Raw genomic sequence first — 16,828 nt, 5'->3', positions numbered from 1 at the left:
AGGAATGGTGTACCCTTTATCAAGCATGAAATGCTTTAAGTTTCAAAGGCTTATTTATCAACAGTCGAGATTGTGATTCTGCTGCGATTTGCACAAATCAGAAAGTTTTTTTTCTGCAGCTGTATTTAGCAAATATTTTTTCACAAATAATTTGTAAAAAAAATAAATAAATGTTAAATCTCCCCACCTACCAAGATACTATCGAAATCGATGGGAAATACAACTTCAGCAAAATGAAAATCACGTTTTTCCCTGCAATTAGGATTAAGTTGAGATTTATTTTAAATATACAAAATCAAAGCAAAGAAATGAAATCTTTACTTTTGATTCATTTTTTTTTTCGATATCATGGAAAATCGATAAATAATTTGCAACCGCAAGTGGCGTAAGCAAAGTGCAATTTTAATTGCAATCTTCATGTTTTTCCCCCCAGAGTTCCGAAGTCATTGTGGTCACTGAAGGCGATGCTCTTGATGAAATTGCACTGCACAATCAGTTGAGTTGACTGTTTTTGAAGTGTGCCAGGTGTCGTTTGTGGTGTTCGCTGTGCAAGTGATGTGTGCACCCTATTAGATCAAGGAGCTACTGCCTTGACTGGAGATAGCGGTAGCTCCAGGGTTCCCCTGTGTCGATAAGTGCAGCCCTAGATTCTTTAAGGGTAATATGTAAATAATGTAAATATATCTTAAATTATTTATCAGAGTAACATGTAGACAATATTTCATAATATATTCCATATATCCATTATCAGATGTTTCATGTACCTTTTTACTATAATTAAATTCAGACTCACCAAAGATAGCAAATTACAATAACGTAACAATTAAAAAAAAACATTGCAACTAATACAAATTCATCTGAACATTGACCTCTGCTTTCAGATGATCTGACTTATAATATATTGTCCACAAATATCCATAGCTCACTGTTTTGCCTTGTATATTTCTGAAGTGCTCGTCCTACAAAATTTAAAGCAATGTCACATTGTAGGCGCTTTTTAGTTCCCAAATGTCAGTTCAAATCTGTGAACACTTTTAAATGAAACAATTTGTTTCTAAAGATTTGTGTCTTCTGTTTCTACCGGAGATGGTGTTAATTGGTTTAACTTTGGCAACTGTGACGTTGACTCCCAGAATTCCTTGGCTACAAAATAATAACAGACGCTATCCAGGCAGCAGTTTAGGTCACCGATGACTTGTGCTGCATAAACATAATCATTGATTTGTTTTATCAGTGCACAATCCAGTCTTAAACTCTCTATCACAAACCTGGTAATATTTCCAATATGAACAGGCAAAAAGCAAACCAGGAAAATTATGAGATTGCCAGACACTATTTTTATGGATTTTTGAATGCACTCGTGTTCATATACACTCGCTTTATCCTTCGTCTTCAGGAACCTGACTACTTCTAGTGTGCAAAATATGATTACGGGCAGAGGAATGTAAAAGCCTGTAATGGTGAAGTACAAACTTCTCTTTAATGGTCTGGGTGAAGTTTTTCGGAAGCAGAATCCAGGAGACGAAAAATTGGAATCAGAGGTGATAAAAATGAAAATCCGTGTAGTCAACAAGAGCGCAAAAACAATAGCACAAGCTAGGGCAGCTTTCTTTGGGGAACGCAATGATCTTGATCGCAGGGGGAATTTTATTGCTATGTATCTGTCCACAGAAATCAGTGTAATAATGGCAATACTCAAATACGTGTTCAGAAAGTAAGCATAGGCAAGGGTGGTACACAGGTCTCTGGGGAGGTCCCATCGGTGCTGTGTGGCATAGATGCGAAATGGAATGGTAATAAGCAAACAACAGTCACTGAACAATAGGCTCATCATGAAAACTCTTGTCTCTGTCCATTTCTTCATCTTGAAGCAAAAAACCCAGACTGCAAATGAGTTAAATAATGTTCCAAATAAAAGGATCAAAGCTAAAAGGACCAGTTGAAACATAGCCAGAGTCGCGTTTCTTTCCTCCATTATCTTCGTGCAATTGTAGGTTTGATTGGAATTTACTGTAAAAGACAAATAAACGAAGTTTATAAACTTCACTGATAGAAGGGCATTTAACCTATGTGGGACTTTCTTCTCACAAGAATGGAGTGTACGTTATAAACTGGAGATGCACAAACAGATATCCAAAGCTGACCAAAGCCATGCCAGAGTAGGGAGGCTAAAGAGAACTTATGATGAGGTCCAATCTAATTATTTTCATGATGACAAACAAGGACCTTTACATTCCATTGATCTCATTGGGCTGTGATCTTACTGGGTACTAAACATTTCAGAAAAAGAATCAGCTTACATAGGTTAGTAGGTTGAAAGTTGGAAGTTGAAAACGGATGGGGCCTGTCTGCCTTAAAATTTTACCATGATCCCTTTGATTGCCAGGCTTTAGCACTGCCCAATACTTACAATTTTCAGCAATACTGTTAACAAACATAATTGTATTTCAGAACAATAAACATATGTAAATTCTAAAATGGATGCGATCTAGTTCCCCAATAAGAAAAAACACAGGCTACACAAGTTTTAGTATTTTGCCATTAACGACCAGCGATCGGCTTTAGAAATTCCATTATTTCTGTATAATAAATGCTATCCAAAAAAAGGCTGATATGGTTACTTTCAAAGTTTAGTAGCTTTAGTTTAGTATGTTTTTTAATTCTGTCTTCTAGTATATAAACACAGGGGTCTGTTCTGATTTAAAATAGGACTTTTTTTTAGCCAAATAGAACTACAAATTGCGGCGATTTTCGACAGACCAATTATATGGGCTTGTGTGTCCCCTCTACTGGCATACACTTTAAAAGTCTTTATGGTGTATAGTAGGGGTCCCCAACTTTTTACCCATGAGCAACATTCAGATGTAAAAAGAGTTGGGGAGCAATGCAAGCATGAAAAATGTTCCTTGGTGGTGCAAAATAATTGCTGTAATTGGCCATGTTGTAGCCTCTATATGGACTGCCAGCAGGAGACTCTGACTCTGTTGGGAAGTACACATGCAACCAAAAGTACCTCCAAGCCAGGAATTCAAAAATAGGCACTTGCTATGAGACCATCGGGAGCAACAGCCATGGGGTAGGTGAGCAAAATGTTGCTCAAGAGCCACTAGTTGGGGATCACTCGTGTATGGCATCACCCCATAATAACTGTATGTTATATAAATGTAAATGTGCAAACAGATGGCTTAGATGACTTACCAATTTGAAAGTATAATCAAGGTATCTAGGCCTCTGTCTGCAGATTCAGTCCTGTCTACATCACTGTGTTCTCAGGCTGGCTGGACACAAACCACCTTATTGTTTCACATAGTCCTCCTAGTATATTACAATCCCCTTATAAAAATCTGACAGAGGCAGTGGTCTGGCAACCCAGGGGTATATCTAATTATTGCCAAACATCAACATTTCCCTAGGGGAAAAGACAAGTGTCTTCTCTTATCCACCTAGAATTGGACCCTGCAAACTATATCCTATGCTACTCCCCTTGTCAACCACAGTATGCAACTCGAAAGCAGTTAAAATACAATTATATAAATGATCTTACCAGTGGAAGATGGTAACACTGTTACAGGATATGGGATTTTCTGATTTAAAGATGCCATCCTGTCAAAAATGAGGAAATTTGTTAAAGTTACACAAGAAACTAAATAAAGTGACAAAGGAGAAAACAACATTGTTTTCATGGATAAGGGACACTTACATTTTATTTGTCCTTAGTTAAAGCTGCCGAAGGAAAACGCTTTGGACTTGACTAGGGGGTATTAAGTGAATGGATGGCAAGTGGCTTGTACATTCAGGAGCCAGAAGCATCAACATAGCTGAAGAAAATAAGAAACAGCTGATTACCATTAAAGGCAATTTTATTCTCATCAACTTTGTAAAAAGAAAAGCACATGTTAGATATGACTTTCTTTTTGTACAGGATAAGCGCTAACACAGTGAGGTTTGTGTGTTTTTCCCATGACTGCTCACCTCCATTATTCTGACTGTTGACCCTTCTTGCATCAGTAAGGACTCATAGGGTTAATATATCCTCTGCAGTGCTGTCCAAGTGGTGGCCCGCGACCCCACTTTGTGTGGCCCCCCATATGAAAGTCTGCCTGCTGTGTCTGCTTACCTTGTGTAAACTTTAAAATGTATCAGATTAACTGTACCCTGCATTGTTTACAGCTTCAATTCAGACTATAAACTTGCATTGTTCACATCTGTAATCTCCCTGCATTGTCACACCTGTAATACGCCTATTGTTCCCACTCTAAAGCCCTGTACTGTTCACATCTCAGACCCAAACTGAAAGTGCCCACATTGTTTACCTGTTCACACTCATACAAACTGCTAATGGCAGGGCCGGGCCGCGATGCACAGGTGCCCAAGGTAAGCCGGCCTATGCGTCAGCGGCTTAGGGCTCCTACACATGCGCATGATGGCACCTGCGTGCGCATGTGAAAGAAAGATTGTTTTTACTTCTTTTTTAGCTCCTGTGCAAATCGTCGCAAACGTGTGCATGCTCAAGTTGACACGAGCCTGCGTTCACGCGCATGTGCAGGAGCACAAGGATAAGTAAAAAGAGTTGGGCACAGAGGGGACCTCTGTACCACAGATGTTGGACAGCACTGCCCTATAGCTTTAAATTTATACACTTCCTTATTTTCTTAGTTGTTTGGCAGATGCAGATGTACCTAGTTTTGCTTATTACCATATGTATGTAATTTGCACTTAGGCTTATGACCACTTCCTGTCACACTTTAATATAGTGTTTGGTAAGGGGAGGTCTTTCCTCTTTGGCATTTAGTTACAGACCCAGCTGGATGTGTTCCTGGGAGCCAGGGATCAACAAGGCCCAGTAAAGTTGTTCTGGTCAAAAGGGATATCCCCTTTAATAAGTGAGGCTTTAGGCAGTTACAGGTTATTTCATGTAATAGCACTTTCTAGAAAAGTGAGACATAGAGTTATCCAGAAAGAGCAGCCTATACTCCAACAAGGATTGATAGCAAGAAGTAGCTGCTTCCTAGACTCTGATTGCCTAACTGAAGGGGTCATAGTACTTAATATGGAATCAGGCTTAGTTTATCTCTTTGGTCCATTTCTGCTGTATGGGATCTAGAACACATGAGGCACTGGGAATCTAGAAGGTGAACCAGGGCCGCTCCTGCCATGAGGCAAGATGAGAACCTTGCCTCAGGCGGCAGCGAGTGGTCAGTTACAAGGGGCGGCAGAAAGCGGCCTCTTGTTTTAAACTGGAAATTAGGCTCCGCTAGTGCAAAGACAAGGTTCTTGTCATTTGCAAGAACCTCCTTGCATACTTTATTTCAGTCACAACAGAGTTGTAGTTTAACTACCTTTCCCCTTCATACCTTCCCATTTGCGAAGGACCATACTAGGTGTTACTAGAGTCCTATATAACCAATGATTTATCCTTTCCTAGCTAGACAAGGCTTATATAGCCAAATTGGGGTTACCAGTGCTGGCCACCATTCCTGTAAAAAAAAGTCTCTCTCCTCTATTATCATTGGCATTTTTTCTGGCCAGATAGCAAGCTATTGATTAGCAAGCCTAATTGTGCCAACATCCAACTCAAGTTGGGATATTTAATTTCTAGCTCCAGACCCCTTTCAACTCCCTTCAAGTGATAAAGAAACTGTAAAAGTTCTGACTCAGGAGTCTTCTGTGGCCATGGACCTTTTCCTCCTCCAATGTATGTACATGTTTACACCTTAAAACTCTCAGTCCCCTAAACATCTCACCTCCTATTCTGAAACATGGTCTATTTATATTCGGGTTTTGCTCTATTAAAGCCATGGGGACTTTCAGAGCAAGATGATGTGTCAATTCTATCTAAGTTTGGAGGTTCATAAATATACTGTTTGGCATAAGTAAATGAACCATTGACTGCTATTTTAAATAATTTAAGTATATTTTGTCAAAGCCATGAAGCATCTGTTGTGAACATTTATTCCAAACCAGTGGCACATACTTCTCTAGTAAGAACTTAAACATTGCGAATTTTTATCTATTTATATGCACGCCGAAGTGCGAGCAGAGCATTCAATTTTTTTAATGTACTGTCTACTTGTACATATTTCCTTCTTCTTCTGTAAAACACAAGAGGGAACTTGTACAGGTTTATAGGCTCATTATACACACACCCACTGAGTACAAAGTTTACATAAATAATTCTTCCTTAGGTAGAAGTTTCGTTGTATATTTCTGTCTATAATAACATTTTTTGTGTATTCTTTAGTTAACAATTAATCAATTTTAACATTATGCAGGAAGGCGCAGTAGTAAAAAGTAACGAACCCTGGGCAGATATGCTATATAACATAAATCTACAGATCTCAGATTTATACAGTATATTAGTATACATGACTTATCCCTGTTTCTATAACCTATAAAAATATCTGAATATGCTCAGCCAATCACATTTGGCCTAATCTCCTGGACGAGAAAATGCAAAAGCTTAATTAAAGTATTGCATTTAAAACCCTCAATAGGGTCTTATGACTGCTTGTCAATTGAGCTGCAAATTTATACTGTTATTACAGTTATGATAATGTTACAAGAATGCAGATACATAATGTTAGCGGAACAGCACAGAAATCTACTGTATAGCCATGACTGCATAACCATTATGTAACGATCTTTAAATAAAAACTAGTTAAAAAAAAAAAAAAAAGTATTGCATTTAAGTTTCGAAATTTCACATTATCGCCCTGCAGGCAAGTTTAAGAAGCTGATGACTATTTTTAGGAATAGAATGCTTCTTTTGAAGGAGGTAGTGGTAAATATGCACAGTAATTCTAGAGTAATTATAAAGAGGAACAATGCCCTTTATTAATTCCTGCTAAGAATCAGCAAGCATAATGAATATGTGTTTCACATGACAGGACTTGGTTTGTTGAAATAACCAAAAACACAATTTGCACTCACTGTATTTCCCAGTTAAAGTAGAAGATGATTCTGTACAGAAGGGGGGGTGCAAGTTTGCTGGGGGGAGTGTTGCAGATAGTGATTGGCGAATTTGGGGTGTTTCACTGAAAAATTCGCAATATTTCCTGTCAAATTCGTGAAACGGCGAAAAATTTGCGAAATGTCGCTGGTGTCTCATTTTTGACACCGCGTCCGTTTTTTGGACGCCGGCGCACAGATGCTGCCAAAAAAATGGATGCTGGCAAATTTTCCCTGCAGTTTCGCAAATTTATTTGCCGGTTGGGAATCGCGGGAATTTGCACCTGCCGAATAAATTCGCCCATCACTAGTTGCAGACTCTCTCACCCAGGTTTAAAAACGTTGCACCCCGAGGCTTACAGCTTGCACCCACCCACCTCTTGGAGTTTCTCTTAACTGCCACTGCTTCCTCTGCTCTGCTGCAATCTCTTCCACTGGGTACTGAGCAGATGGGAAATTCAAATGTCAAAATCTCCCACCCAATCCTCATTGGAGACTGTTTCCACAGGAGGTTTCTATATAGTAGAAACATGGCAAAGGCTTAGAGAAAGATTTCACCTCCCTGTACAGGGAACAACAAAAAACATAATATATCACCGCAGTCTTTCTATAGCCAAGTCATAATGACAGAGACGGGTAAGTTGGAGCTTTTTAAGGAATGGGTTCCATACTGAATGAAAAGAAAGAAAGAAGTGGTCTGTAAACAGTGTTTTATAGGAACAGTAACACCAAAAAAGTGGTTTGAAGGAATGACAAAGAAATGTACTACATAGGTAAAACTGGTGTGTTAGGATCAGAACAACTACTATAGTTTATATAAACAAGCTGCTGTGCAGCCATGGGGGTGGCCATCAAGCACATGATACACAGTAAATAGATAAATTCTGAAGAATGCCATTGTAGACTACAGAGCTTATTAGTTATCCTCTGTGTATCCTGTGCCTTTTCTCCTTTCTCAGCTTTGAATGGCTGCCCCCATGGCTACACAGCAGCTTGTTTATATGAACTATATTAGAGTTTCTAAAGCAAACACACCGTTTGTACCAGAGCAGCACAACAGTACATTATATTTTCATTACTTTTAAACACTTTTGTTATTAGGTGTTACAGTTCCTTGCTACTGTTGCTTTTTTGTAGTTGACATGGTTAATATATTTGTAGTCCCAGATGTTGATGTTATCTAAATACTCATTTATTTACACAGGTGTTTAGTGGGGGTTTGGGCCTTGCTGTTAAACAGGAAAACAATGTTTCTAATAAATCAGGGTCAATTAGAGTTGCTTGGGTGTTGGCCAGACTCATTTATTTATTTCCACCCACATCCATTTCTAGTAAGCAGGTACATCCACTATTGCAACACTGCAATCCAAGAAACACTTCCATGGAAAACTATTACAGGTTTTCTCCAATTATAACTGCTAAACAGTGGCTTCTCCCTCTCTCACAGCAACTACTCATGCCCAGGATGAGCAAAAGTTACCTATAGGTCATTTTGATTTTTTTTTGTTGAGAGGTTTGTTTTTGTAAGTAATTGTTAGTTGAAGTTCCTAAACCTGACTGTCCCATCTCAGCCTGTCAGTTAAAGTTTCTAATGCTAACAGACTCCTGCTGCACATATATGGCATCAGACAGGTAATGTAAAAGCATTGTGCAAATACTTTATGGCAAAGTTATAAGTAGCTTTCAAAGGCAATATTATGATAGATGTAAAAAAGAGTTTAATTTCTGGTGTCAGTTTCTTAATGCCACATGAGGCTGAAATTGGCCTGCTGAGATACACACACTGAGAATCAGCCCCTACACAGGCATTAGACTCCTGTCCTGCCAGCACCCAGAACCATTGTGCTGACTCGAGTGCTGGCACATTCTTCGACAAAGAAACACGATATAGTCCACCTTTCTCAACGGTGTAACTAATGAAGCCTGGACCTGGGTGCAGAATGTGCACCTGGGCCCCCTGCCGAGACCCTCCTCCTGACAAACTTATGCTCTTTGCTCTGTGCATTGTGCTCCCACAAAAAATTATCTGGCCCTCAATTTGCCTTTTTCCATGTCTCTGGCAGGCCCCAGGGGCATGTGGGCCCAGGTGCAATTCCCCCGCCACCACATCCTTTCACCGAAATCCACTGCGTGCCTAAACCTAAGCAGACACAATGGTCTTGGATGCTGGTGGGACAGGAGACTATTGCCCGTGTAGGGCAGGCAGCACAGAAGACTAATGCCTGCATAGGGGCTGATTCTTGGCTGCATATTTCAGCTAAATTGTATAAAGCACAGACATATTTAATCTGTCCATTTAGCCCCTTCAGACTAAAGCTGGCCATAGACGCAACAATCCAATTTTCGGACTGTGTGTGGAGAGTCCCGACATTTTTCGTCTGCCGGAGATCGGTGAAAAGGTTCAACCGATTACCAAACCTAATCCGAATCCTAAATGTTTTTCCACTTTTTCCTTTCATGCCCCTAAAAAAATGTTTTAACTTCCTTGTTTTGTGACAAAAAGTCACATGAGTTCCCTCCCTGCTCCTAATTTACATATGCAAATAAAGATGTAAAATTTCTCACTCAAAGTCTTATATTCATAGAAATTGTTTCCCAACAGTCTTTTTCTTATTTAGCAACTTCTCTTTGATTTCCCTTTAAATGTACAGCTAAATTGGCCAATATTACATGAATGAGGTGTTTTAGGAACAAGTACAAGCATTACTTAAGAGCTAAACAGCGGTATTCTATCATGAAATATTAGTCAGTTGCTGGCAGAATCTCAAATCCTGTTGTTTATACTCTAAATGGAGAAAGAACTATAAAAGGGAAATCCTTGACTGCTTCACTAACATGTCTGTTTCTAGCAGGCCTGGACTGGGAGTCAAAATAGGCCCTGCCATTCCAAGTACACAGAGGCCCAAATAGCCCTATATCAGCCCACTATATGTTAACTCTCTATGGAATAATACAGCAGCCCCTCTGGCATTGCCAGAACCCAGTCCAGGTCTGGTTTCTAGTGTGCGTGGTCTTCAGATACTAGATACTAACAGGGCCACCTTATGTTCCCTGATGGAGACTATCGATTGTAAGTTCCATTGGGCAGGGCCTGATGTGAATGTTAAACAATCTCTGTATAGTGTTGGGTAACATGTCAGCAATGTATAGTGTAACATATAACATCCTTTACATATAACACTTCCCTTAGCATGGCAGGCAAACTGAAATCCTGAAATCCCAACTAGATTGTTTCTATTTTGTGCTTGTTGTAGGCTTGGAAAGAGACTGATGTCATTTGCAGCAATAAATGAGCAGAATAATAACTATATTTTACTAAGGCGGAGAAGAAAAACTGGTTTTGCGCCGTACATTACAATCCTGATTCCCAGCAATAGATCTACTACAATAAAATGCCAGAACGGTTCAAGATCTGTATTACCTTTGCCCTGACAATCACACTGCCCTCTACCACTTGTTTCACTTTCAAGTTCAACTCATAACCTTAGGCAAATGGTTCAAGAAATGCAAATCTATGCCCCTATATATTGTCATGGCTGGATCACGGAGTTCAATAATGAATTTTACTAATCAATAGTCACGTAATAAAGTGTTACTGACGGGGTAAACATCACCCGATGGCACAGGACATTTAGTTAAAATGAAAATACAAAGGCAAGGGTGTCACTTTAGGTGTTACTTTACACATAAACCGCAAGATCTACCCTTTCAGAAGAGCTGAGAAAGAGACTGATGTGTATATAATATATCTGCATGAAAGGGAAAAGGAGGAGCAAAAAAACAAACATCACTAACACTAAAGGTGCAATTTGTAAAGTGTAAACTCTTTTGCACATCTTTTTCATCCTTTACCTAAATTATTTCTGAAAAAGAATATAAATGAATGAGAGAAAAGTTGGCCATAGATATAAAGATTTTTAAAAGATCTTTTTCTATATCATGAGACCACAATTATCTCGAAATGATCGTTTAAATATACGATTTGTTAATCCTTATTGCAGACAAAACAATACTATTGGGCTTATTTGATATCTACATTTTTTTTTATCAGATTTTAGCTGTGGTGATCCAAATTACAGAAAGATCCCTCATCCGTAAAACCCCAGGCCCCAAGGATTCTGTATAACAGGTCCCATACCTGTGCACCTAAATTCTAGTCTACTACTAACACCTGCAGTTTATTCTATATCAGAGTTTACTCGTACTTCCTTTTAACCTACAGTATGCATTACAATCCTTTTAATAACCAATGAAATGGGTGTCTTCAGAAGGGGTCAAAATAGGACAGTTGTCCCACCCTGACTTCTCTAGCTAGTTAGAAACTAGTAGAAATTGTTTGTAAATTTAATTCCCAACAACACAAAACGTTTTGTATACTTCCTGCCCCAATCCAAGCCTTAATTCTTTTATCTTCTGCATTGTTATCAATAGGTTCATCTTCAGTGGGATGCTACTCTATGTAATATTAACTTACTTGCCCTTGCCCCGGATTTTCTGCAGACGCCTGTGTCCAGTAATTGTAGCTGTCACTTAGGGTGACCAAGAATTAACTCACCTATTAAACTGCGTGGCTTGGGTGCTCTGAGCCCTGTGCCTTCTTCTCACAACTTTTGTTGTCTGGCTCAGGTAAGCTGGCCCCAAGACCGTAGCTTGGAAGAGAAATCAATTCAGGAAATAGCAAAAAGTTATACTCACCAAACACTAGATCACATCTGCTCTTTTAAAGGAAGCTGAATAAACATGATGATTCATATAGTGAGCCGCTGACTTGACTGTTTGGTGTTAGACAACAATCTTTTGGTTTTTCTGAATTGATATCTGCCTATGCTCTTACACATAAAGTGGAACTGGTTGAGGGGGGAATGGGAAAGTGTTGAGTTTTTCCATATAGGCCTACTCAGAAGTGATTCAGTGTCCAGTCTTTTCTTAATTTAGTCATTTGAAGTTACGTATGAGACATTAGCATTCTTCCTTTTATAGAAGGAATAGTCTCTGTGAGTGGTGCACATGATCACTAGCCAGCAGGGATTTCCACACAGTAATACAATGACGATGTTCTACACAGGAGCAAAAGAACAGTAATGTTTAAGGGGGAAAGCCACTGTTTTCCTGCCCGAAATGTTACTTTTTAAAAATTCTGTGGTTGAATAAATAGGTGAAACATTGTTTGCAACTTCAGTGTATGTGAGACTTCTCTCTCTAGCATATTTGTGCATATTGATCCACCCTTGTCCTGCCCGGTTCCACCCCCAATCCATCAGATTCCACTCATCTTCCTATGACCTACCATACCACACCCCTACCTCTCACCTCTTTATCAACTTGCCCCCTTATGTTACTGCTACCAGGTGCCATCCTACAGTCTGCATGCATAACAACCCTTTGTGGAAATGAACCTGATAGTGATGTGAATATTGAAACATTCAGGACCTTTGTGACTGGACCAGTGGCATCACTAGCAAAGCTCAGAAAAAACGATTAGTTCATTTTCCTAAGATTAAACCAGGAAAACAAAATAATAAAAGCAGCAAATAAAATCCATGGGAATCCAGGCTGGATTCCCATGGATTTTATGTCATTAAATCCAGTGCTTAATAACATAAGCTCAAATGTGGTTCTTGAATATTGGTTTTCATGTTTTGGTAAAAGTGTACATATAGGGGACAAAATTACTGTCCTGCTGCTTATGTATTTTTATATGTGTTTTAGTATATTCATATCACATCCAGTGTAGGTGTTTTTTGATAGTTCCTGAATGGTGGGGATAAAGTATCCCCCCTTTGGGGTAAATTTCCAAGCCCTCATTGTTGTTAAGGATTTGTCTTTCTTTTACTTGTAAGGGCAGAGACACACATGGAGATTCTGGGAGATTAGTTGCCCAGCGACAAATCGCCTCTTCTTCGGATGACTAATCTCCCCGCAATACAAAGTAGTAGTAGTATGCTTGACAAAGGGGCTTGCCCCGAAACGTTGCACTTCCGGTAATAAAACTTTGCAAGGTGTTCACCTGCATTCACAGCTTGTGTGCCAGTGTGCCTTTTCTTAATCTCCCCGCAATGCCTTCCCGCCGGCTAGAATCTAATCGCCGGCGGGATGGCACTCGTAGCGATTTGTTTTCCAGAATCTCCTGAGGTTTCCTCGTAAGGCAACTCGCAAACACAGAAAGTAGTGCTACACAATCATTCTCATGCTCTTTGCAGCGCCGGGTGCCAGCTGTGACTCTGGCTGCTCAGGTCCTATCCAAACTCCAAAACATATTTCAGCAGCACTCCGGTTCAGTAAAAATATAATTTATTTGTGCAACAAGTGAAGTGCTGATGAAATATGTTTTGGAGCACGTAAGGCAACCAGCACAACTCCCAGATTTGAATATGACATGAGTCACTGTGGATGGACTTGCTGGAAGAATGGAACAACATTCCTTTTACAATAGTTTGTGATTTGTGTGCATCTGTTCTACACAGAATACAGGCTGTGATAAGGACAAATTATATTAATAAACTTAATAGGAACAACAGAAGTATATGTGTAATCACACAACGGGATGCGCACCAGTTCTCAAACGGATATCATGTACCATTTGGTCTTGATCTGATAAAAAGAACTCAATGTTTAACGTGTTTTGTAAAGTAAGTGTTCCCATGTGCAGTCAGCAGAGCTGTATGCTGTGACCACAGAGGAACTTGTCATTTTCTGTGTGGCAACTGTTTGCTTTCAGTATGACTATGGCAATGGCAACTCTTACCCTATTGCCTTGACTGGGAAAGCTTAATAGAGCCAGAGACAAGAAGTGTCATAGACAAACATGGCAGCCACCTACCCCTGTGCCAGTTTTCCATTTGGTGCACAGGCTTAGGCAAATGCTTTTAGGCAGTCTGGAGGGGATGGTGGAAGAGGGGGCAGGGTGGCTTTGTATGTAAGGGTCGTAGACCAGGTAATTGTTGTGAATGTCACTGTAAACTGAATGTGTGAGAATGGTGTAAAGTGAACATGGTCAATTTGATATATGTTTAGTTAAAACAAAACTATGGGGAATATTTGTAATGTGTTAAATTGGCCACTAGGTTTCAATAGTGTTAAGACAATGTAAGTTCAGTTGTAGTTTAGACCCCAGCCATTAGAGTGCAAAGGGTATTTAAGGTGAAGACACACCCAGGGCAGGGTTCTTCAGTTCACAGACAGATACAGGTAGAGAGAGGGTCTCCCAGTAAGAAGTACTAGGTACTTCAGATAGACAGGAAAGCTAATATGGGTAGCCAGACCCCAACAAGGAGGAAGTGGCCTAGAGGCCATGGCTAAGCCAGAGACAGTGACAGAAGTGGCAGTTGCAGGTCAGTGGATATATCCTGAAGCAGGGACAAGAAAATTCCTAGGGAATTAAGGCAAAAGGGCATAACGCATAAGCCTAACTGCTAAGACCAGGGGGGGTGGTGACATTGTAAATTCCTATCCAGAGTAGGGCAGAGGGGTATAGATAGAGTGTACGTCAGGCTGCTAGGACCAGAAAGTGGTGCAAGGTCATGGAAAGGGATGTGTGTCTATGGCAACTTATGTTGTGTTTCACTAGTGGAATGTCTAGCATGCCTGTCAGTGAGTATGCCTGAACAGTGAATATGCATGTAAACTGTGTATGACAACGTGGATTTAAGCCTGTCAGTGAATGTGCACAGTATAGTGTGTGACATCTGGATGTGAGTATTTTACTACTGAAGAATAAAACCAGAGGTGGGCCAAGCCAACCAGTCGCCCTAGGCAACCCAACCAGCCACCTTGCCTCCTCCTATGTGCGCCCACCTGCCCTATGACATTGTGTGCAAGGGGAGTTAGCAAGTGAGTGGGCAAGATCATGGAGAGCTGCAGGAGCAAGAGAGCCTGGACTAGGGGTAGGCAGACAACTGCCCAGCCCCCCTCCAATCTTTGCACCCTAGGCAGGTGCCTATTCTGTCTACTCCTAGTTCTGGCCCTGAATAAAACCATGTATTGAATGTCAGTGTGCTTTTAAGAGAATTGTTCCCTGGAATTTGGCTTTACGTGCAGGGGAATCGGTACTTGAAAAACCGTAGGGAGGGTTTTGTGTAATGACATAAATGCTCAGTGCAGGGCCCAGCAACCCTACCCGGCTCTCCACCTTCCAGACCTCCTGCTAGCACTCTCATTTGCTTTCATGTAGGAGCTGCTGAGTTTCTGATGCTGATAGTTTCTATCTAACTATAGAGGAAGCAGGCCCTGTGGTCCAGCTCCTGTTGTGACCACTGGTAAGAACAAAGATTGTGGCCAGCCATCTTGACAATGACATTTTGGCTAGGCTGAAAGTACAAGCTGATCCATTAAGAAGATAGGAAATTGGGGGAGATAAGGTGTGAAGAAAATAATTTTACATGGTCTTAAATTTACATAAGACAAATACAAAGCAGTGCTGTTAAAATGTAGGAGTACAACTAACACCCTTCTCGATCTCATGTATTCATTAAACTCCTCTTCCCATTATGCCTCTGCTTGGAAGTTCTCATTCAGCATAGTCTGAGAAAGAAATAAAGGACAAGAGGGGTAAAGAGTTGAAGGTAAGGGTGCTCTAGAGAAAGGAAGGAAATAGAGATAAAGAAAAAAAACGGAAGCATTGCAGATTTATCATATAGATGGCGATATGAGAATGGAGGTGACTGAGGTGGAAGAATTACAGGAGACAGTAAATTAGAGGAGTGTGGTGACTCTGGGCAGAAGGGAGACATAGGTTGACAAGAATAATTCTGAGAGAGAAGCTAAAGATCTCAGAGGCAAGCAATGATGGCGGGAGAGCGCAGACACACACCTAAGCATGAAAAGGGCAGAGAATAGGAACATGAATGAGATATAAAGCAGGGCCAGTATTAGGGTTAAGCAGAGGGGGCATTTGCCCTGAAACCCCAGACTCACAGATGCAGGGGTGAAGAAATGATTATGTTGTTAAGCAAGAGATAGATGTTTTAGTGTATATATCAAGGTGCCCTCCGGCTATGGTTGGACAGCAACTCCCAGCATCCCAGTAACTTTACACATGCATTATAACAAGGACAAAGAACTTCAGTGTACAAAAGGAAAGCGACTTCTGTTTTACTGTTTGATGCAATGAGATAATACATGACCCTTTAACATCTCTGACTCTAAGTAAGTATGTCTAAGCACCCTCAGTTGTGTTAACAAAAAATCCCTCTTGCATGTCATCTTGCAGAATTCCTGCCACAGAAGGAAGTAGTAACCTTTGAAATGAAGACAGAAGCTCTACCACCCTTGGCACAAGGGGCAGCCTGAAGAGCAGCGACCAAGTACATTGTATATTGAACAAACACGCACATTATCAAGTTGAAATCTCTTACCTCAGGCCCAAAGCCTCCCCCAGGCCTGTCTTCTGTGTGCTAAGTTCCCTTCATGAAAGCTGAAGTCTGAAAAGGAAGTGCCGTCCTGTATCACAGTCTCAATGCAGAACGTGATTCAGCTGTGCTGTCGATAAAACTGACCTCAGAAACAGATATATATTGTGGTAGAAAACACCCACACTGTAGTGGTGTTGCCAGTCTGTACCATTCCTTCTCATCGTGCATTTAGATCTGACAGAAAAGTAGAATTACAGCCAGGCAGGGCTTTGGAAAATGAGTAAGTGAGCCAATCCCCAGACAGGAGGGGAATGTGTAAAACTATATTGTGCAAACACTTGGGCAATGTTGTGCAATGCTGGAATAGTTAAAGGCACAGTAATACTGACATGGAAAGAATTTGTATATTAAATGCACATGTTTCCTGAGTGTGTATTACTCTTATTTTGACATGAGAAATATATCCCAATTTCTTTCACAGTATAGTAACTCTACGGGGCTTTCTTTGTCCTTTCTTACTTTCAGGTCTC

General features: G+C 40.3%; 1 protein-coding gene across 3 annotated transcripts; it reads right to left on the bottom strand.

The window, feature by feature from the left end:
• Nucleotides 1–258: 258 nt before the first annotated feature.
• On the bottom strand, nt 259–16,586 carry gpr35.L (G protein-coupled receptor 35 L homeolog). Of its 3 annotated transcripts, XM_041563462.1 has the most exons (5): nt 16,302–16,586; nt 7,326–7,463; nt 3,701–3,818; nt 3,545–3,603; nt 259–2,010 (listed from the first exon to the last, which is right to left on the bottom strand). In XM_041563462.1, coding segments are annotated over exons 3-5 (1,017 nt in total). In that variant the 5' UTR covers nt 3,703–3,818; nt 7,326–7,463; nt 16,302–16,586; the 3' UTR covers nt 259–1,054. The 3 variants fall into 3 exon arrangements, with proteins under 3 accessions (XP_041419396.1, XP_018119409.1, XP_041419397.1); XM_018263920.2 differs by lacking the exon at nt 7,326–7,463; XM_041563463.1 differs by lacking the exons at nt 7,326–7,463; nt 16,302–16,586 and adding an exon at nt 11,504–12,416.
• Between the last annotated feature and the right edge of the window lie 242 nt (nt 16,587–16,828).

This window comes from Xenopus laevis, chromosome 5L (assembly GCF_017654675.1).
Source record: "Xenopus laevis strain J_2021 chromosome 5L, Xenopus_laevis_v10.1, whole genome shotgun sequence".
Lineage (NCBI taxonomy): Eukaryota > Metazoa > Chordata > Amphibia > Anura > Pipidae > Xenopus > Xenopus laevis.
This window is presented reverse-complemented; position numbering and strand designations above follow the sequence as displayed.